Source organism: Gossypium arboreum, chromosome 12, assembly GCF_025698485.1.
Source record: "Gossypium arboreum isolate Shixiya-1 chromosome 12, ASM2569848v2, whole genome shotgun sequence".
NCBI lineage: Eukaryota > Viridiplantae > Streptophyta > Magnoliopsida > Malvales > Malvaceae > Gossypium > Gossypium arboreum.
This window is the reverse complement of record NC_069081.1, coordinates 69,877,373-69,901,048: the sequence shown is the minus strand read 5'-3', so window position 1 is coordinate 69,901,048 and position 23,676 is coordinate 69,877,373. Positions and strand designations below refer to the sequence as shown.

At 35.0% G+C, this 23,676-nt stretch overlaps 1 protein-coding gene and 1 non-coding gene across 2 annotated transcripts; both read right to left on the bottom strand.

Moving 5' to 3' along the window:
- Window positions 1-2,572: 2,572 nt before the first annotated feature.
- LOC128286108 (small nucleolar RNA R71) lies at window positions 2,573-2,683 on the bottom strand. The gene has a single exon (XR_008276653.1). It is a non-coding gene; the product is annotated as a small nucleolar RNA R71 (small nucleolar RNA).
- Window positions 2,684-18,273: 15,590 nt separating this feature from the next.
- Window positions 18,274-19,699, bottom strand: LOC108452395 (uncharacterized). Its single transcript, XM_017750178.2, has 2 exons — window positions 19,217-19,699; window positions 18,274-18,676 (listed from the first exon to the last, which is right to left on the bottom strand). The coding sequence occupies exons 1-2, from the start codon at window positions 19,457-19,459 to the stop codon at window positions 18,458-18,460; spliced, it is 462 nt and encodes a 153-aa protein (XP_017605667.1). The 5' UTR covers window positions 19,460-19,699; the 3' UTR covers window positions 18,274-18,457.
- Window positions 19,700-23,676: the final 3,977 nt, after the last annotated feature.

Genomic DNA, 23,676 nt, shown 5'->3' with positions numbered 1-23,676 from the left:
GATCGTTGCTTCGTATACTAGCTAGCCCATGCTTAAATTTTCGATTTGGTTGAGGATTTTGTGTTTTGCCATTGATGGTAGCTTGATGTTTTTGTTGTTTGATGATGAAAAATAAATAATTGTTGATAGATTATTATATTTAATTAAGTGATTTTGATAAGAAAAATGCTTATTAAGGATTAAATTATGAAATTTGTAAATTGAGGGGTCAAAATGTGAAATAAATGAAATTAATGGGCTGCTAGGGACCTAGGAAAAATTCGGCCAAGCATGAACATGTTGAAATTTTGAGTATTTTGTGTTGTTTTGAAATAGGGACTAAATTGTAAAAATATGAAATGTTAAGGGCTAAAGTGCAAAGTGCTCATTTATGTATTTGTGGATTAAATTGAATGAATATAATTAAATAAGTTAAATTTGTATTAATTTAGATCAAGAAAGGAAGAAATCGAATTTGGATCGGGGGAAGTCGAAAGTTGTTGAATAGTTGATAAACCGTAATTCATACATATTTTTATCCCATGCTTAGCACATTTTATGGAATATTTTTCCTTAAATTTGGTGAATTCGATGCTCCTAATGCCTTGACTTCATGTTTTTATACTTAGGTGAGCATAGGAGAGTGAAAGGAACGAGAAACGGGCCAAAAATGGAGAAAATGGGCCAACGTACGAAATCAACATAGCCTAGACCTTCTCACACGGGCAGACCACACGGCCGTGTCAATTTGGTAGAATTGAAGCACAACTCACACAAGTGGACCACACACCCGTGCCTTTTTAACAGGCTTGACCACGACCTTAAGATATCGCACACGGGCGTGTCCCTGCCGAGCCCAAGTTTAGTCCAATTCAAAAAAGGCCAATTTTGAGGGTTATTAGGCATTCCAAAGCCTATAAATACACCCTAGAGGAGGAGGAAAAGGGAAGGCACAGGGAATGAAGCAAGGAACTGCTCAAGGAAAGCCCATTGATCCATCTCAGAAGCCGGATTCATCATCAAGACTGAAGATCTCCCCTCAATTTCCCTTCAGGAGTTTTGGGTTTTTCTTTATGTTTTGTATTCATTATTCTTCTGAGATGTTTACCTTTTTAGTTATGAACTAAAACCCCTAAATACCTAAGGGGAATGAAACCTAAGATAGATCTTGTTATTATTATCTGAATTGTATGATATATATTTGGCTTGTTCTTAATTATGTGTTCTTAATTCTTGTCTTGATATTCCAGGATATTGATTCAAGTTAAGCTCTTATTCAGAGGAGGAATAGACCCTATCTAAGAGTACATTTGTCATAATTAAGCGGAGTTGATTGCGCGCCTAGAGATAGGGTGATAAGATTTTGCCGGATTAGGGTGAAACCTAATAAGGGGATCCATAGATCGAGTTAATGCAACCCTAGGGAGTTAATTAGAAAGAGATTTCAATTATTCAACCTAGGGTTAGATGTTGTTAGACTCGAGAGGGATAATTAGATAACTTAGGGATTTCTACGAATCAAGTCAAATGAATAAATCGTCCGATTCAGAGTCAAATAACAAGTGAAGTCTAGGTGGATTTTTCCTTAGGTATTGTCTTGATTCAATCGTTTTTCCAAAAATTAATTCTCCAATTCTATTTTCTGTGATTTCTTAGTTTAGTTAATTAGTTAGTTAAAACAAACCCCATTATTCTTAGGCTAGATAATAAAAAGACAGTCATTACTAGTACTTTTAGTTCCTTTGGGTTCAACAATCCAGTCTTGCTAAAACTATACTACTGTTCGATAGGTACACTTGTCTTCATCGTAATAATAGTTAGCTTCAAGAATGATTCATTATAAATATTTAAAACCTGTCACGAATACCACGCATCAAGTTTTTGGCGCCATTGCCGGGGAACTAAGATATTAGGAACACTCGATTTTTATTACTTTAGCCGTTTTACTTTTATTGCAATGTAAGTTTTTATTTTGTTTTCTAATTCTTCATTTATTTTCTTCTGGCAGTTTTTTTTTATAATTTATGACTAGAAAAAACTCGTCAAGACCATTACTTTTTGACAGTGGGATCGATCGCACAGTTCACAAAAACCAAAGAGAAATAAGGTGAAGCTTAAGATACACAGAGAACGAGCAAGAGGACGATATTCAAACCCCAACCGAGGAGATGGCTGAAAACCAAGAAAATCCGCTACCTCCTGCAATTGCTGTTAATCAAAATCCTACTCCGCGTAGTATGTATGATTATGCTAAACCTAATTTAACAGGAACTGAGTCAAGTATAGTTAGACCTGCTATTGCTGCAAAAACTTTTGAACGGAAACCAAACACAATTCAGATGATACAACAGTTTGTTCAGTTTGATGGTTTGCAGGACGAGGATACCAACGCTCACTTGGAAAATTTCCTAGAATTTTGCGATACTTTTAAAATCAATGGCATTTCTGATGATTCCATACGTCTTTGATTTTTTCCTTTTTCGTTAAGAAATAAGGCTAAACAATGGTTGAACTCGTTACCACGAGGGTCAATCACTACACGGGAACAAATGACCGAAAATTTTTTATTAAAATATTTTCTACTGGCTAAAATAGCCAAATTACTTAATGATATCTCTTCTTTTGTGCAGATGGATTTAGAAACACTCTACGATGCATGGGAGAGATACAAGGACCTTTTGAAAAGGTGCCCTCACCATGGGTTACCGCTTTGGCTACAGGTTCAAACGTTTCATAATGGCCTGAATCCTTCGACTCGGTAGATGATTGATGCAGCCGCTGGAGAAACTATCAATAATAAAACACCTGAGATGTCTTACGAATTTATTGAGGAGATGTCACTGAATAACTATCAGTGATAAGTTATGAGAACAAAGCCGACGAAAGTAGCCGGTGTTTTCAACCTCATCACGGTTACTATGCTATCTAACCAAGTAGATCCAATGATTGACGGTTTGTGTGGTTCTACTCAGGTACATCCAATGATTAGGTGCGATTCAAATGGAGGAGGAGCATGCACAGAATATCAACCCTTCAGCCCTTGCATCGAGGAGGAACAAGTCCAATATATGGGTAACAATAACTCTAGATCCCAAAATAATCCATATAGTAACACTTATAATGCAGGTTGGAGGAACCATCCCAACTTCTCGTGGGGCGGTAAAGGAAATCAAAAGCCACAACATCCTCTGGGTTTTCAACAACCACCTTACCAGCAAGAAAAGAAGCTGAACCTTGAGGAGATGCTAACCAAATTCATCTCGGTGTCTAAAACTCGTTGACAGCACTTAAAAATCAACAAGCATCTATCCAAGGGCTCGAAACTCAGATTGGACAGCTTGCCAAATTGAGTTTTGAATGACCACAAGGTAGCTTGCCAAGCAATACAGAATCTAACCCAAGGGAGCAACTGAACGCGATTACTAGTCAAGATGAGGAAGGGTTAGTCACACCTAAACCAGAACCAAGGCAAGAAACTGAGATAAGCAAAGGTAAAGGTGAGGTAGACCACAATGAGCAGAAACTGGTAAGTACAGAATACAAACCTCGTGTGCCATACCCTAATGCAACAAGGAAAGACCGCTCAGATGAACAATTTGGTAAATTCTTTAAACTCTTGAAAAAATTACATATTAACTTACCGTTTATTGAAGTTCTATCGGAGATGCCAAATGCAATGAAATTTTTAAAAGAGCTTTTAGCAAATAAGCAGAAGTTAGAGGAGGCTTCGCATGTGAAGCTAAATGCAGTTTGCTCAGCTATTCTACAGAATAAACTACCCAACAAATTGAAAGATCCAGGGAGTTTTACAATTCCTTGCTTAATTGGTAGTTTAGATGTTAATAATGCATTAGCTGATTTAGAGGCTAGTATTAACGTCATGCCTTACAAAATGTTTAAACAACTAGGTCTTGGGAAACCCAAACAGACTAGGATGAGCATTCAATTAGTAGATAAAACTATAAGATTTCCTAGGGGTATTATTGAAGATGTGTTAGTTAAAATTGATAAATATATATTTCCCATTGACTTTGTTGTTCTAGACATAGAGGAGAATAGAAACACCCTTTTGATTTTAGGAAGGCCCTTTTTAGCAACTGCTAGAACGATTATTGATGTTGGCATAGGTGATCTCACACTTCGTGTGGGAGACGACACAATCACCCTTCAAGCTCGCAATTCCGGCAACACATCGAAAATTGAAGGTGATTGTCTAAACAATTCTACTAAAACTGACAACATGGTGCAACCTACTTTGCAGGAAATGAGTTTGAAGGAAGTACATGAGCCATTTTCAAGCAATAGTAGAGGACCTATTCATGAAGAACGAAGGCTACAAATCGAGGAGCTAGATGAATGGCAAAGACATAAATCGAGAACACACGATAAACCAAAACTATGCCAGAACAAGCTCAATACCTTTCCAAATCAACTTAAGGTTGGAGATAAAGTTTTATTAGATGTCGCAGATCCTCATATTATCATTGTCAAACCGAATGAATAAATCCCTCTTATGGTACTTAGCATTTTCCCATTCGGTACAGTCGAGGTAAATCATCCCAAGTTTGACACTTTTAAGGTAAACAATACCCGCCTAAAACCTTATTTTGATGAGATTCACAGCAGGAATTAAGAGTATAAACTCCTTGAACCACCATGATCATTCAATGGAAAGGTAAGTCGAGCTTAGACTATAAATAAGCGTTTCTCGGGAGGCAACCCGAGCAATAACAATATTAATTTCTTTAAATTTTAGTTTTAACATCTAACATACAAACCGACTCATGGAACGCAGGCTTTCGAAAGCACACACGGCCAAGAACACAGGCGTGCTTAGTACCGTGTGGAAATAGGGCAAAGATTTTCCCTAGCACAGGCTACGATAAATCGCCACGGCCATGTGCGAACCTGCCAAAACAACATGGGTGTGCGACACACTCGTGCCTTGAAACCGTTGTCGAACCTATCAAATTAACACGGGCGCGTGACACGCCCATGCCAAGCAACCAAGGGCGAACCTGCCAAAACAACATGGGCGTGGCCCTTCATACATGGGAGTGGGAGAAGCGAAAAAAGACAGACACGGCAGTGCGACATGGCCGTGTGCACTAATATGCCCAAGGTACACAGGTATGGGGAAATTTTCAGACGCGCCCAAATTCAAAAATTCGTTAATCACACGGGCAAAAATTGGGGAACACGGGCATGTTCCCTGGCCGTGCGTCCCAAAATCTATAAATACCATTCACTATTCATCATCCCCCTCACCCAAAATCCCTAACCCTAGCCACTGCAAGTCCACACGGCCTCTCTAACACTCCCGTGCGTCGCTTCCAACCCTATTTTTTATGCCCATTCTCCTCTTTCTAGCGTTTGTTTACTCTTTTCTCTATTATTTTACTGATTTCAATGCTATTTATCATAGTAATCTGCACTTTTCATGTTATTTTCATCTTTCTATCACTCAAACTTCGTATCTAGAGTAGTTATCCTCCTTTTCATGTTGAAGTTCTTAATTATTTCATGATTTCTATGCTCCATTTGACTATTTTACGTGCACATTCATAGTTAAGTAGATAAATGTATATTTTTAAATTTTTTTTTGGTAATTTTTTTTATTTTCTTAGTTAGTATATTAGGCTACATTCATTCATGGTTATTGTTTCTATGGGTTTCACACTATTAACCCCACATAAATTCATTCTTTAGATATCTCCATTACTTATTCTGATAGGGTTATTTGGCACATTTACTTTGGCTATTATAGTATAGATTAATGTGTAAGCCCCATGGAAAGTATTCACATTCCACTTCAATTTCCATTACAGGTACACCATGTCATCTTCACAAGGAAAGAAAGCCGTCGTCCCTGCTTCGAAAAAAAGGAAAGGAGTGTCATCTTCCTCGGATCTTACCCCGAAAATTTGTCACCCTTTCTAGTAGTTCCCATTGGGCCCCAAGAAGAACTTTTCCAGATTCTACGGACCCGACCCTTAGAAGTGGGCCGCTGTATAAACTGGGTCGCGCTAGAACAAGTCCAACTCGCGGATGCAATTCGGGCCCTCCTCACCATCGACCCTTGGGGGCTTTTCTATGAGATTGTCGAGCCGACATATCTCGAACTCACTATGGAACTCTGCTCAACGTTCCATCTTCAGACTGTGATGACCCGTTTTAATGACCCGGGAACAATCCAATTTCGCCTCGGTGGTCTAGTCTGCCAATTGAACGTCCCAGAGTTTGGAACCACTTTGGGTCTATATACAGAGGAGTTTAGGGATGAGAACGACCTCGACACTCTTCACCGCCACACCCACTACTCTCCCTCGAAGTGCTGGGGCACCCTCACCCTCGGCGCTACCTCCTACAATCCTAGCCATTCCAAGGCATCAGCTCTCTCTCCATCTCTGTGGTACTTACACGCCATTTTGGGTCACACGTTAACAGGAAGGAAAGAGAGCACTGGCGTCGTCAACACCCACAACGCCTACTTTCTATGGTGTATGTCGCACGGGCACATCATAGACCTTACTTATTTCATTGCCCTCGCCATTCAACATCAGACGGAGCGGCATAGGAAGGAGGTCATCTCCATTGGGCCCTATGTGACACGGTTGACTCGGCACTTCGGGCTCCTCAACACAGCAGCCCAGTCACCCTTCCTCACTCTAATGGGCCAGATGTCCCCACAGGGCATCTCGAGCATGCTAAGTATGAGGATGATCGAGAAACCACGTGGCACCTTCCCTCTTCGGTATCATCTCCCCCAATCCACCGAGGAGGAGGCCCTCAAGGACATTACTGATGATGTCCTTCCACGTCACGAGGACCCACCGTCTCAGCCACCACCACCCTTCGTCCAATTCATGCGGCGGCTTCATACGTTGACATCTCTGAGCGCCTAACTCGATTCGAGCAACAATGTTTTTAGCGCTTCGATCACATTGATGCTACACTACACCAGATTTGTCAACACTTCCACATCTCATCGCCACCCCCACCTCGCGAACCATCTAGTGATGAAGATGTTTAAAAACTTTTGTTTATTATTTTCTATTTTTACTTTTATTCTACTTTAGGACTACATTTTATTTTTCTTTAAGCTTATTTTTATTAGGTTTTATAATTTTTATTTAACAATTTTGAATTTCGGCTATTTCCTATCGAGTAATTATTCTTCCTTATATATTTTCTAAAAGAGTTCCTGATTCTATAACAGTTATAAAGAGCTTCAAAGCTCATTATTACTCAGGGACTCGAAACTCCATTGAGGAAGGTTCTCCACGACTGTCATATCCTGCTCGACCATGACCATAACCAACTTCAGATATAATATTCTTTTGGTGTAGGAATTATGGACTAATGAACCTCAACCACCGCCGGAGTATCCTCCTCCACTCTCACGCCGATTATTCTCCAAAGCTCCAGTTCAAGGAAATTCATTCATCACTCAAGAAGTTTCACTTCTCTCCTTATCTTATTTTTATATTCTTTTATATATATCTATCTTTGTACATTGAGGGTAATGTACATCTTAAGTGTGGGGGGGGTATTCATTTCACTATAAAAAAATCCCTAAATGATTGCCTTGTTTCTTGAAAAGCTCTCATATCATGTTTAGGATAAATTTTGATTGATATATGATTTTTATTGATATATCTCAAATTAAAACATAGGCATTCATACATTGATTATTTAAACTTTAACACATTAGAGAATTAAGCATGATAAGTTGACTTTTAAGAATTTAAAATTTTAAGTTGTTTCCCCAAGTTTAGGTATTATTTTGAATTGAAATCCACAAGTTTGAACATCAAAAAGCCATAATTTTTGTGAGATTTTGAGCCTTTATAGCATTTATTATTTCTTTTATGATCACTTTCATTATGAGTGCGTCAGTATTGAATTGTTATTCTAGAACTTGCTTGATTATGCATGTCAAGACCACACCATTTGATATGTCAAAATGATAAAGGCACTTAGGTTTAACCCACTCACTCCATAAAAGCCTACCTTCACAGTTCACCCTTAGTGAACCCCCTTGAGCCTAACAACCTATTCATTGATTTACGCTCGATATTAACCCATAACTCATTATTGTTGAAATCCCCTAAATCAATTTGATCCCTATTTTTGTCGAGGTCTGAGTTGGAATAATTGCTTAGCTATGTTTTATTCTATTTTGTAATTTGACTTGTTCTGAAAAAATATACATGTATACATATTAGTAGTAGTGATATTATGAGCTAAAGAAGTTAAATTCCATATTCTGAGAAAAAAAGCTCTGTTGTACGCAATTGATGACTAGTCATTTTTCTAGCTAGGCAATTTTTCAATTCAATCTTGATTCTAACCCTTTCTTTTAGCTTGTGACCATACCCTCTAACCAAAGCCACGTTACAACCCTCTAAAGACCTTTTGATTGATGTTTCATCTCAATTTATAGTGGTGGAGATTTGATTTTTATGCAAGCCTATGGCAATGACTTTTCATTATTGACTATTGAGTGCTTCATTTATTGTCCTTAAACACCTCGAGTGATTTGAGTGAATCTTTAGTGAGGATGTGAAACTCTGTGACATTTTGAATCAAAGGTAATTACTTAAATGAGGGGAGACACCTATGTTTTCATGATAAAATGCTCAACTTGGAATGTTTGAAACTTTGATATTCTTTCAGTTGAATTCTCAATGTATGATTACTTATGGATTATTTTGAGATATTATCAATAGAAATTATAAGTTAAGAAGAATTTATTTTGATTATGAGTTGAGAATTTTGCTTGAGGACAAGCAAATGCTTCAGTGTAGGGTATTTGATAAACCATAATTCATACATATTTTTATCCCATGCTTAGCACATTTTATGGATGATTTTTCCTTAAAATTGGTGAATTCGGTGCTCCTAATGCCTTAATTTCATGTTTTATACTTAGGTGAGCATAGGAGAGTGAAAGGAATGAGAAACGGGCCAAAAACGGAGAAAATGGGCCAACATAGGAAATCAACACGGCCTGGACCTTCTCACACAGGCAGACCACACGGCCGTGTCAATTTGGCAGAATCGAAGCATGACTCACACGGGTGGACCACAAGCTCGTGCCTATTTAACAGGCTTAACCACAGCCTTAAGCAATCACACATGGGCGTGTCCCTACCGAGCCCAAGTTTAGTCCAATTCGGAAAAGGCCAATTTTGAGGAGGAGGAGGAAAAAGGGAGACACAGGGAAGGAAGCAGGGAACTGCTCAAGGAAAGCCCATTGATCCATCTCAGAAGCCGGATTCATCATCAAGACTGAAGATCTCCCCTCAATTTCCCTTCAAGAGTTTTAGATTTTTCTTTATGTTTTGTATTCATTATTCTTCTAAGATGTTTACCTTTTTATTTATGAACTAAAACCCCTAAATACCTAAGGGGAATGAAACCTAAGACGGATCTTGTTAATATTATCTTAATTGTATGATAAAATTTGGCTTGTTCTTAATTATGTGTTCTTAATTCTTGTCTTGATATTCCAGGATATTGATTCAAGTTAAGCTCTTATTCAAAGGAGGAATAGACCCTGTCTAAGAGTACATTTGTCATAACTAAGCGGAGTTGATTGCGCGCCTAGAGATAGGGTGATAAGATTTTGTCGAATTAGGGTGAAACCTAATAAGGGGATCCATAGATCGAGTTAATGCAACCCTAGGGAGTTAATTAGAAAGAGATTTCAATTATTCAACCTAGGTTTAGACGTTGTTAGTCTCAAGAGGGATAATAATATAACTTAGGAATTTCTACGGATCAAGTCAAATGAATAAATCGTCCGATTCAGAGTCAAATAACAAGTGAAGTCTAGGTGGATTTTTCCTTAGGTATTGTCTTGATTCAATCGTTTTTCCAAAAATTAATTCCCCAATTCTATTTTCTGTGATTTCTTAGTTTAGTTAATTAGTTAGTTAAAACAAACCCCATTATTCTTAGGCTAGATAATAAAAAGACAGTCATTACTAGTACTTTGAGTTCCTTTAGGTTCGACAATCCGGTCTTGCTAAAACTATACTACTGTTCGATAGGTACACTTGCCTTCAGCGTGATAATAGTTAGTTTCAAGAACGATTCATTATAAATATTTAAAACTTGTCACGAATATCATGGATCAATAGTCGCTCTGGTCCGTTCGTTTTCGTACGAGGTAAGTTCATAAGTAAATAAATGTTATTAAATTCAAATGTTTATATATTATATGTGCCGAATTGAATTGTAATTAAATATATATGTACCGAATTGAATTGAGTATGGGAATTTTGTTTCGAGCTTGAATTGATTGAATTACGATGCCTGGAAGCCCCGTACAAACTATAAGAATAGTATAGGATACGTATGTCATGACATTAGGACTTTCGAGGTGTGATTTCGTGCAAGACCATGTCTGGGACATTGGCATCGATATGATTCTTGTAAGACCTTATCTGAGATAGAGGCATCGGTATGTGATAACATGTAAACCATATCTGGGATATGGAATTGTATGTGATATATGTGTTTCCGAGTATCCTTAACGATTCCTAATGGTTCAATGGGCAATGTCAAAATGAGTCCGAATATGAATTTGAGCTAAACGATTTAGGTACGTATGGAGTTTATTTGTTTATTGAAAAATAAGGTAAATGTGGATACTTAATGTGATCATATGAACTACAGGAGAAATGTGATTATATATGTGTACGAAATTAATTAGATTCAGCTATTTCGAAATGAATTATGAATGTTCTTGTGTTGATTTATTTGATTATGGTTTACTAAGCTGTCCAAGCTTACTTTGTGTGTTTATTCGTTGTTTTATAGATATATAAAGCTAGCTCAAGCTTGGGGGTCATCAAGGATAATCATCACACTATCAATCTCTATTTCAATACTTTAAAGCTTGTAAATATGTTATATGGCATGTATAGGCTAGTAATCAAATGGTATGTTTTGAAATGTGTTAATAGCCATGTGAATTGGCTTATGAATGATGTAGTTAATGGAAGTGTAATTAACTTATGATATGTGTTTATAATTGCCATGGTATGAGTAAGCTTTGCCTTTGAATTTGACTATTTGGTATGGTTTATTAATTACCTATGTTTTGATGTATAATTTGGCTTGTGAGTTGGTTTAAAAATGGTGTTTAGGTTGGTTTGTATTCGGCCTTGTTACTTAACTTATTTTGGAAAATATGTTACATGGTTTATGATGTGGCTATAATGTTTAATGATTTAGAAATGTTTGAATGAATAATTTTGGCAAATGGTTGATTGTGTATTCGGCATATTGTTAATAATAAAATTGCTTCGGTCATTTGTGAGATAAAATATGGTATAAGATGTGTACTTACATTCGGCTAATGCCAGGTAGTATATATATATATATGTTTTGTGATGCCGTATGTATTTAGCCAAATTAATATGGTTGTCTTGTTGATTAGGTGATTGGTTATGTAATGAATGAAAATTGATATAATATTAGGTGATATTTTTTGTAACGTATGAAATGCGCATGAATTAGTATGTTTTTGGCTGGAATTTATGTGTTAGTTGATGCCTTGTATATATGTGCTGTCCGATTTTGGTAAATTGGTTTTAGGCAAAAATGAATTTAGAAATGTTTGCATTATTATGGTTCGAATTGGGCATAGTTTGGATTTGTTTGAGCTACTTACTTGAATAAGATAAATAGTAATGACATGTGTTGTTAAACTGGCATGTTTGATAATTAGCTAATAAAATAAATAGTTATAAACAAACAAATGTTGTCATATATGTGTTTGTTATATGAAATAAGTAAATATGCTTGTTTTTTTTTTAATTTAGGTATTCGAATATCGAGTATTTGATTCCCTTATAGTTCGAATATTATATTTGTAAAATGCATGCAATATGGTTTTGTTACATATTAGATAGTTCGAATATGTGATTAAAAATGATATTGATATGATTGAAATTTTGCAGCATGGTTCGTATATGTATAATAAGTAATAAAGCATGATTGATTTTATTTGGTTAAGTGTTTCTTATGTGCAAAATTAGTTTATATGAATGAATAGATTATTGCTATTTGATTGAAAATTATTGTGAAAGAATTTGATATGTTTTTGAACATGAAATGATTTATATGAGCATGCTAATCTGTGTTTTGTCAAGTAATGCCTCATAATCCTAATTCGGCGATGAATACGGGTTAGGGGTGTTACACAAACTGAAAAAGAAATTTTAAGGTTTGAGGGTTAAAAAGGGTGACATGGTGGCTCACTTATGTCTTCTTCTAATTGGAATTTATAGACTTTTGAATGCTTAGAAAGCCTAGAAATTGTGTTTCTTCGCTTATTTGGGAAGCATGGTTTGAAATTGACACAAGCTAGCACATGGGCGTGTGTCCAGCCCGTGTAGAAATGCCCAGGTCATGTGACTCCTGTAAATAGATTTATTTGTCCTTACATCATTTCCAATGAGTAGAATGTCATCGACATATAGAACTAGAAAGACCACATTTCCATCCCCTAAATGTTTGTAACCACAAGGTTCATCTACGTTTTGCTCAAATTCAAAAGTCTTGATCACTTGATCAAATCTTTGATTCCATAAGTGAGATGCTTACTTAAGCCCATTTATGGATGTAAGTAGTTTGCTAACTTTATGTTCATTTCCTTTAACTATATATCCGGGGGTTGCATCATGTAGATGCTCTATTCAAGATAGTCATTCAAAAAAGTTGCCTTAACATCCATTTGCCAGATCTCGTAATCGAGAGTAGCCACAATGGATAGTAATATGCGGATTAGCTTGAGCATGGAAACTAGAGAGAAGGTTTCTTTGTAATCGATACATTCTTTCTGAGTATAAAATTTTCCTACAAGTCTAGCCTTATAAGTTTCCACTTTTCCATCCACATTTCTTTTCCTCTTATAGATCCACTTATACTATATGGGTTTTATCCCTTCTGGTAAGTTTAGAAGTTCCCAAACTGAGTTGGAACACATACAGTCCATCTCAGATTTCATAGCTATTTCCCAGAGCTTGGAATTAGCACTCAGTATCACTTCATCATGTGTGAGTAGGTCATCATCTTCTTGTTTGAAAGACTCAGTGTTAAGAACACTTCCACCAAATTGGAAGAACTCAGGCGCACGAGAGGCACTCCCACTACGATGAAGCTCCCTATGTTGCTAATCGTTTGCAGGTCTACTATTAGGATTTGATTTTGGAGCTATTTCTATAGGTTTTTGTATATTTCCTGAAAGCTCCACGAGTACCTCTTTACTCTAAGGTTATAAAATAGCAATTGAATGTGAAAATGGTTGTGTACTGATAATTTATTATGTTTGTTTTAATCCGTAGCAAATGTCAACCTGGATTCTTCATAAAAGAAAGGAAAATACAAAGTTGTCGATGAATAGCTCAGAGTTTACGGCTTGTGTTTCTATTATCCGAACTATCTTGTAGTTATTGCATATTGAATTGTTTGTGCATGATAAGAATGCAAGGTGAGATCTTTTGTTAAAACGAAATGTATTGGATTGATTTGAATTGAATTGTTTGATGATTATGAGGACTAAATTGAATATATGTGGAAAATGTAAATGCTTATACAAATGTGAAATTGAGTATTATTGAGATGATTTATTGCTGCCATATGTTTCCATGATGATTATTCATATGAATTGAGGTATTGGTTGACAATAAATTGAGTAATGAATACCCTATTAACTATTTGGGCAGAGTTAGATATAGTTGGCATGCCATAGGATTGGAAGAGTTCAGGGTTACTTCGACTATGAGTCGATGAGGAATTGGGTGCCAATTTTCTTTGGTTATACTAATGAGACATTGGGTGTCAAACTTATTGATAAGCATTGGACATAACCATTTGCTTTAGATTTATCCGATGAGGCACTAGGTGCAAAACTGGTGTGTTGGTTGGATCCGTGTAATCATTTGAGTCTGAGTCATGTTAATAGGGAAATAAATGGTGAAAATAAAATATTCACAATTAAATTGATGATGAAGAGCAAGTCCATGAAAATGAAAAAAAATCTATTGAGATCCAATTTTTTATTTTGAAATGGTAAATGGATAAGATTGTTCATTGATAGATTATGTGAACTGTGAAATGAGTTGGAACATTGATAGATTATGTTCACTAAAATCATAAATTGGAAATTGAGATGGAATGTGCCAAATATGAATTGAGTTAACAAATGACATATGAAATGGAGTTGACATGTCTTATTGTTAGTTGTGAACAAAGAATGTGTGATTTGGTATATATTACATGTTAATTGCATATCATAATTCATTTTTAACTTATACATCTAAATTGACTTATGTTATGCTTTAATGTTCGGATTATAGAAATACCACTAAGTTATACTCAGGGTGCGATTTTTTCTTCTGTACACAGGCTAGGTACTTTTTGATTTGACAATCAACTTCAGCATCTAGAGAGTCTTATGTTTGTAAAAATATTTATATGTACCTAGAGAGTCTTATGTTTGTAAAAATGTTATATTTTGGATGAGATTGGTATTTTGAACAACATTAAGATGTATATGTATAAATGTGTGATGGCAATGATCATGATGATGATATTTTGTTAAGTAGTTAGCTTGTACGTTATTTGTTTATAAGGTAATTAGGTGATATGTCATGGACTAGATATAGAAAGGTGATAACTATACTTATATCATGCTTGAAAATATTTTGTAGATTTATTGCATAAAATATAAGGTTGATTTGGAGCCAATTGTGAGATTTTTTTCAATTGTTAAATGGATGCATGTTTGGTTGGTTGCTTTCAGGTGTCATTGAAGGCATATTAGTATGGTTTGAATGTGATATTTTGGTTGAATTATGAATTGTTGATTGAGGTGTCAATTGTGGCATATTGGTTAGGCACTTAGGATGATTGTTTTAAGTGAAGTTTTTGTATGATTTTGATGTTTTTGAATTGGTTGAGATATGATGTAATGTTGGTTTGTGGCATAAGTGAACTAGGGATAGAAAACTTGTATTGAAAGGTTTCTTTAGGTATACACGGCTGTGTGGCATACACGGGCATATGACACGACTGTGTGGTCTATTGGTTATGGATGATATTTGGTGCACACGACCCTAGTCTGTTGCATGGTCCAACAACACAGTCGTGTGACATCTTTTGAATATTTGCACTTTTGACCCACACGGCTTCAGTGAGTTACACGGTTTGTTCGCACGACTGTGAGACTCCAGTCATAGATGGCATTAAGCTGTTACACAGCTTGCCCACACAGTCATGTGTCCCATATCCCCACACTGCCTCAACCTTCCACACGATCAAAAACACGACGGTGTGACCCCTATTTACAGAATTTTCCTATCTTTTTGTCTTTATTTCAAATGGATCCCTTTTTCATACCAGGTTGATTTTAAGCTTTTGTAAGCTCAATAATGACCCAAATTTAGTTGTAATTCTTGTTATTTCTTAATTATATTTGACGTATTGATATTTAATTGATATTTTGAATAATAATTTGAATGTAAATGATTTGTGTTTGTCTGTAGCATTTTATTAGTCGAGTTCTGCGACCGGACTAGGTAAAGGGTGTTATAAGTTTGATTATCATTCACCAATTTGTTTTACTCTTTAGTCCTTTCCTCCCTCAGGGCATTTACAAATTTGGTCCTTTAAAATTTCCATATTTATACTTTAACCTCATAAAATTTTAAATATTTACACTAAGATCATAACACTTTTCATATTTTTACAATTTAGTCCCTACCTTAAATTAATGTGTCATGTCATACTTCTTGATTCAACTTCCTTTAATGTCCTACAATCTTCTCTTTCTTTAATCTTATACCTTATTTCACTAAGAATCTATCATATACGGTTTAGGACCAAGGGGTTTTAGGGATGTTACATTTCTCTCCCTCCTTATAAAAATTTCGTCCTCAAAATTTCCCTTGTCTCGACAACCAATTTTTACTTTTCTTCAAATGGTGGCTTTCATTTTTGCATATCACTTACTTTGACTTATTCCATTGTCACTTACTTTATTTCTTCTTTTTATTCGAATAAGCTTTAATAAAGCGCAAGGAACTCAGGAGGATACATAAAATTAAGTTAGAACATACAAATGCAATGTTCGGGATATTGTAGTGCAAATGCCACAAGTAATAGTTCTTCAATTATACTAGTAAACTAGATATATGTATATATATGAAATAATCTAGATATAATAGAAACATGAGAGTGTTATTTATCAGAAGCACATGTGTGCTAAATATCACAGGTACTGATGTGTGTATATTAGGACTGCATAACAACAATTATCAAGGGTGTATAAGCACGAGATAATCACGGACACCAGAGGTTAGATAACTGCGGCACCAGAGTGTAGAATATCAGGAGCATCGAAGTGCATAATGTCAGAAGCATTATATGCTAGCTTATTATAACAAGATCAAAATTTAAGGTTTCTTTTCTCAATTAATTACTCTTTGGTTAAATACTAATCTACATAGGCTCTCCATTAAAACTGAATTCACTATATTTATTCACCAATATAACATTTCACATTTTTCATGTTGTCACTACACTTTTACATTTCTTTTAAACAAGTCCATTATTTCGGGAATATATGTGAATTTAATCATCAATATTTACTAAATTTCAATCATTACATTCTTAGTTCATGACATACTATTGTTTCATTCTTTCTAGTATTAATTCACCATTTACTTAATTTAACTCACTTTTACTTCACTTACAATTTAATCCAATTTTCACAATGTGAAGTATTCAATTATTAAGATCATCAACACTATTTGATTATATTATCACTCATCAAGATTTCACTTTTAAAATAAGGATTAAAATATAAATAAAAAATAGAAACTAAAATAATGTATTAAAAAATTGTCAAATTGTATATGTTTACCACATTGACGAAAGTTTTTCAATATTGAAATTTTAAATTTTGAAGCATCAAAATAAATTAAATAAATTATTGAAAAATTTATCCTTTTATAGTGTCAATTGATTTGTTACTATAATATTGAAATTAATTATTTTAATCTCCTTCTAGAATTTTAAATTTTATTTTATATTTCCAAATTAAAATTAATTCAAATAACTCATCTTTAATAATTATCTACTGAAACACAAATTTCTTTTGATTGTATGATCTTGAATCTTCCATGCTAAGCTAAAAGAAAAGAAAATATTGTAATTAATTAAATTAATTAATTTTATCTTCCAAGTCAAACAAAACTCATAATTTTTTCATAATTTCTTTACCTAAATGAAGAACAAGAAAATAATTTAATTAATTGAAAGGATTCTTTTCCTTTGTTTTTAGCATAGCATGAAAGGATCGAGATTATTTAATCAAATAGAATTTAAAATTTTGTAGGCAATCACTAAATATGAATTATTTGAGTTGAATTAGTTAAGGATAATTTGAAAATATAAAATAAAATTTTAAAATTTAGAATGAGATTAAATTAGCTAATTTCAATATTAAATGGACAAATTGGTTTATATTATTAAGGATAAAAAAATTCAACAGTTTGTTTAATTTTTTTAATATTTTGAAATTTAAAATTTAATATTAAAATAATAAATTCAATTTTTTTGGCAACGGAATAAATAAGTACAGTTTGACAATTTTTGTATTATTTTAGTTTATATCATTTTTTTCACTTTAATCTTAGATTTTTTACCCGGTCAATTTTTTAAAAAAGATATAATTTTTTTCACTAAAATGAAAGGGAACTAGAAGTTGGGTAACAAAATGAAAATGTAAATTTGATGTGGCGCATAGAGTTAACTTTCATTAGAGATTTAATGCTTCGGTGACAAAACTGAAAGCACCTTAAAAGTTGGGTGGCAAAATTGTAAGGATTTCATTTTGTGTGACCAAAATGAAAACACCCTAAATATTAGGTGACGAACTAGATAATTTATCCTAAAAAGAAAATTGATAGTAGTAACTAGTGTTGGATGGCAGCTAAAAGCCCAAGAAAGGTTTCATTAACTAACAAATTGAAACTATATCCAGCTAACCTTCCAGGATTTTGATGAAGTTCAAATAAAAGGATTTCCTTCCTCAAGTTTGGATCAACTCAACTTGGATTGCCAAGAACTTGCCCGAGTTCCCCCCTAATTTGGGCTGAACCTGTTAAGCCTAACGGATACTTAAGATCATCCCATATATATGCATATACAATTCAATCTAATGATCCATATATGTATATGGATGGAGAAGTAGAAAATATAGAAAGCAAAAGATAAACTCAGATGAAAGAAAATAATTATTTCAGAACAAAAAGCAAGTCACTCGAAAGCCGCCTAAACCAAGTAAAATACTTGATTTCTACAACATTCTCTCCACCACAGTATTTAATCTCACATCGTAGGAGAAAAACATCAAATCTGTTTTTTCTTTTCTTCGAACATAATTGTTCCCATAACTTCACTTTGTTACTTCAGTCTTCCCTTCCTCACCTTCAGCTGCTGCTGCTGTTTCCCTATTTTGTGTCTCACCCACAGCCACTGTTGCTGCTTTGCCTCCAATAGACGGAGGCTCTGTCTCCATTGATTCTTGTTTCACTGCCTCTACTGATTCGGTTTTCGTTGGCTCTGATGGTGTGTTGCTATCACTCTCAGTCTCAGCTACCCCCTTCTTTTCATTCTGCATAAATATCAGTTGAACTAATAAAAATGACCCCATACTAACAAAACTCATTCAATGATTCCGAATGATGCAGATTTTTTTTTTTTAATCTGTGATACTTCTTTGTGCACGAATGAACCATTGGACAAGATGCATGATACTAGGAGTGGTAAATTATTGATACTGACAGGACATCAGACAAGCAAGAAGCCATGGGGTCAGCTTAAATATGGCTAGAATTTGAGAAATGCCTTTTCTTTTGTGCTTTTCCCCTCAAATCTCCTGGTTGGAGTGCTGATTGTTAATACAAAATCAAAAGAAAAACACATGTGGAATAATTTTATATTCTTTTTGGATCGTCCCTTCAGTTGCACTTTCTTACCAACCAGACGGTACAAAACCAGTCATAATTGAGTGAAAGATGGTATTAAATAAATGAACAATCCCACCATCCCAAAACTAACGTTTATAGTTCCAATAAGATTAAACCCTTTATTCAATATATTAATACCATCAAAAACAATTCTACGATGTAATTATAGAATTAGAAAGAGATACCTCATTCAATAAGTTACTACCAGATTGAGGATCGTTGGCTTGATCATCAAGCTTCGCATCATTAACAATAACAACCTCCTTTGTCTCGTCAACATCCTTGGCCTTAACAATCTCAGCTTCCACCTTCTTTCCCTCATCATCAGCGACCTGAACATGTTTTTTCGCCGGCTCAGGAGATGGTGCAACCGGAGAAGGCATCTCATCACCCTTTAAAACCTTAGGTTTGGTAGCGCAACCTCCCATGTTTCCTCAGCTCTCAAAAACCAGATAGCCTATTCTAAACGCTCTTCTTTATATTTTAGAGAATATTTATATATAGGAAGAAACTAAGAAAGCAAGTTTTGAAAGGCTGGTTGGCTGCCCACAAACAGTACTACACAAGCCGACAACAGGAACTTATTGACAGATTTTACTAATGTTCCAAGATAAGTAATAAGAAGAACAGGTGTCTCAAGCTGTAAAGTATTTTATCACCCTAAGTTGTTGTAGCGTTGATTAAGAGAATATATAAATATATATTTGAAGCGAAACAGATAGTGGGAGTTTCTTAATTATTTGATCGTGGACCATGGAAGAAATTGAGGAGCATGAGTTGGCTACAGTTTCTTCTTTGTAAATGGCTCCTTTTATCTAGCCATTGATGTCTGTAATTTGAAACAAGGGACCATGCCATACATGGAAATTGGTTGTAAAAGAGTTGAGTGGGACATATCAAGCTTTTTTTTTCTTTTTTCTTGTTAAATCCCATATTTATCGGATAATATATAAATTAATTAAATTATATCCGGATTAAAAGCCTTGTATATGCTTATATTCCATACATATACGTGATGTCCACTCTCTTGCCTTAGACATTTATGCAAAATAAAAATAAAAAAACAAACAGACAAACAAAAATTTCTTGATTTTAACTACCTATGCATCTCAAGTATTTAAAAAAAAGGAGTTCGATAATTTTCTGGATGCCGGCTAGGACTGCAATTCGAGCCATCAAGAAACTATCTAAGGCAGAATATGCTAGAATAGAATACAGTTTCAAGCTAAAATTTAAAAATACAATATATATATATATATTTTTTTCTATATCAATTTGACTGGTATACACGATCAAATTTGTTGTTAACCAAAATGTATATATCTATTTTAGTATTTGTGAGCAGTATAAAATTTATTTTAATTCGTGTGTTAACCTAAAAGTAATATTATTCATCGTTCTAGATAAAATTTAAGTTTGAGTTGTACTAGTCATATTATTATTATTATTAGAGTTTTGTCCTATTTTATAATAAATTAATAATTTAAAGCAATAGATAAAATATTATTTTCCTATATATACACTTGCCAATTTTACTCTTACCCAAAAATAGATATTATACCTTGTACTAGCAGTTTCATTGTCGTCACTATATTACTATGATTTTCTTATGGTCATTCAGTCAGTAAATTCATTTTGAAATTTTTATATATTTATAACTTACCGTCAGTATAAAGTATCAATATAAGAATCTCTCATATACTATAATTTTTTACTTTTATCTAAGGCATTAAATAACTTAAAAATTAAATAAGGCTTTATTGAAGTTATAACAAGAAGCAACTCTCAAACAAGAAAAAGAAGTACAAATTACTATAACGAATAACAACCCAAATATTATAAATCTTTAATTACAAAAACTAGAAAGGACCAGGTGAGCTTTAAATCTGACATAAAATCACTAATACAAATCAAATATATATACTGTTAACATTATGATTAATGGTAGACAATTTTAATGGCAAACAATCCAAAGTGGTGCAAGTTTAGCACCCTAAAGTTGACTTTGAAAAAGTGGCATGGGATAATTTTTTTTTGGTCCTTGAGATAATGGGCTATTTATTGTTTGGTCCTTGAACCTCAACTATAAATAGGCCTTCTCATTTCTCATTTCAATTCATCCCAACCAATCTTTCTCTCTTAGTTTTCTCTCTTCTCCCATTTGAGAATTCTTAAGGAATTCTATTTGTTTGTAATATTTTGGAGATAGTAAAGTTATCATCGGTGTTAGTGCACGAGGACGTAGGTATAATTTACGAACCTCGTTAAAACTCTTGTGTTCTTTCTTGTCCTATTTTTCTTTCAATATTTGAGGGTATAATAGTAGTATTTATTGTGCTATTAAATTACTATAAAAAGGGATATTTTGACTAAGGAAAGACTTGGTATTTAAGAGATCCTTGTGATCCACCTCTCTTCCCTGGGAATTGAACTTTGTGTGATTTTTTAGTACAATAATTTACACGCTTCCGACCCTATTGGAACAACAAGTGGTATCAAGAGTCAAGGTTAATCATAGTATGCTCTGTGGTTGCGCTTAAACCGATCTTCCACATCGTAAAAGATTTCCTTAGGTATATTGAAAGATTATGGAGAAAACGGTCGGTGTAGGAGCTTCAACATCGTCCATGTGGACAAGACCGACAATTGCAAATGCAAGATTGGCCGTGGAGATCTTTGATGGCACGGGCCATTTTGGTATGTGGCAAAGTGAGGTTCTAGATGCCCTTTTTCAGCAGGTCTAGACATTGCCATTGATAAAGAGAAACCAGATGATGTACGGAGAAAGATTGGAAGGCGATCAATCGGTTGGCATGTGGCACAATTCGATCATGCCTTTCTCGAGAGCGAGGTATGCTTTTTCAAAGGAGACTTCGCAAATAAGTTGTGGGTGGCACTTGAAGAAAAATTTTGAAGAAAATAGTCAAAATAAGCTCCACTTGAAGAAAAGACTGCTTTCGCTTCACTTACGTCCCAAGTACCACAATGAATGATCACATCACCAAATTTAATCGCTTAGTCACCGATTTGGTGAATATGGATGAGACATTCAAAGATGAAGATTTGGCTTTGATGTTTGTTGGGGTCACTTCACGAGGAGTTTGAGTTCCTAGAAACTACTCTACTTCATGGCGGAGTGATATATCTCGAGCGAAGTCTGTGCGGCCTTATACAGTTATGAACAGAGAAAGAAGGACAAATAGAAAAACTCAATCAGAGAGACAGAAGCTTTAGTAGTCCGAGGTCGTTCATACACTCGGAAGAAAACTCAAAAGGGGAGATCAAAGTCAAAGTCCAGACTCGGGAAAGATGAATGTGCCTTTTGTCATGAGAAAGGCCACTGGAAGAAAAATTGTCCAAAGCTGAAGAATAAGGTAAAAGCTGCTGTAGATGCTTGTGTTGCAAAGCATGATACCAGTGACTCTGAATTATCACTGGTTGCATCATCATCATCGTTCCATTCAGATGAGTGGATATTGGATTCGGGTTGTACCTATCATATGTCCCCTAACCGGGAGTGGTTCTCTGATTTAGTAGAACTAAATGGAGGAGTTGTTTATATGGGCAATGATAATGCCTGTAAAACTGTTGGGATAGGTTCAATCCAATTAAAGAATCAAGATGGATCAAGCAGAGTTCTAAGCGATGTTGATGCGTGCCCGGCTTGAAGAAAAATCTCATCTCATTGGGAGCCTTGGAATCCAATGGTTCATTGTTAATATGAGAGATGGGGTTTTGAAAGTGACATCTGGCGCACTTGTGATATTGAAGGGCATCGGGAAAAATAACTTGTATTACTACCAAGGTAGTACAGCTTATTGGAGCGATCATTGCAGCTTCCCAAGCAACAAAGAATTGGACTCAATGCGGTTGTGGCATATGAAGTTGGGACATGCCAATGAAAAATCCTTGCAAATTCGCAAAGCAAGGATTGTTGAAAGGTGCAAAGGCTTGCAAATTAAAATTTTATGAGCATTGTGTTCTCGAAAAGCAAAAGAGAGTGAAATTGCAGACTGCTATCCATAATACAAAAGGTATTTTGGAATATGTTCACTCAGATGTGGGGGCCTTCCAAAACACTTTCGTTGGGAGGAAAACACTACTTTGTTACTTTTGTTGATGACTTTTCGAGAGAGTTTGGGTGTATACCATGAGAACTAAGGATGAAGTGTTTAGAGTTTTTCTTAAATGGAAAACTATGATCGAAAACCGATGGCAAGAAAATCAAGCGGCTTAAAATGGACAATGGAGGCGAATATAGAAGTGATCCGTTCTTCGATGTGTGCCAAGAGTATGGTATTGTTCGACACTTCACGCTTAGGGATACACCACAATGAGAATGGAGTGGCAGAGCGTATGAATCGAACATTCTTGGAGAAAGTTCGATGTATGTTGTCCAATCTTTGGGTTGGGCAAGCAATTTTGGGTGAGGTCGTGATATACGCTGGCCATCTTGTTAATCGCTTGCCATCATCTCGCATTAGAAAGAAAAACTCCTATGGAGGTATGGTGCGGAAAATCGCTCTGATTATGATTCCTTACATGTGTTTGAATCCACCGCATATTACCATTGAAGGAGCCAAAGTTAGATCCGAGGGCAAAGAAAGGTCTCTTTATGGGAATCACTTACGAGTGAAGGGATTTC

What these genes read in the sequence shown, in the direction of transcription:
- LOC108452395 (XM_017750178.2), bottom strand. Translation starts at nt 19,459, where the DNA reads ATGGGAGGTTGCGCTACCAAACCTAAGGTTTTAAAGGGTGATGAGATG. An exon ending in GTAGTAACTTATTGAATGAG is followed by an intron (nt 18,677 to 19,216) that starts GTATCTCTTTCT and finishes ATATTTATGCAG; the next exon opens with AATGAAAAGAAGGGGGTAGC.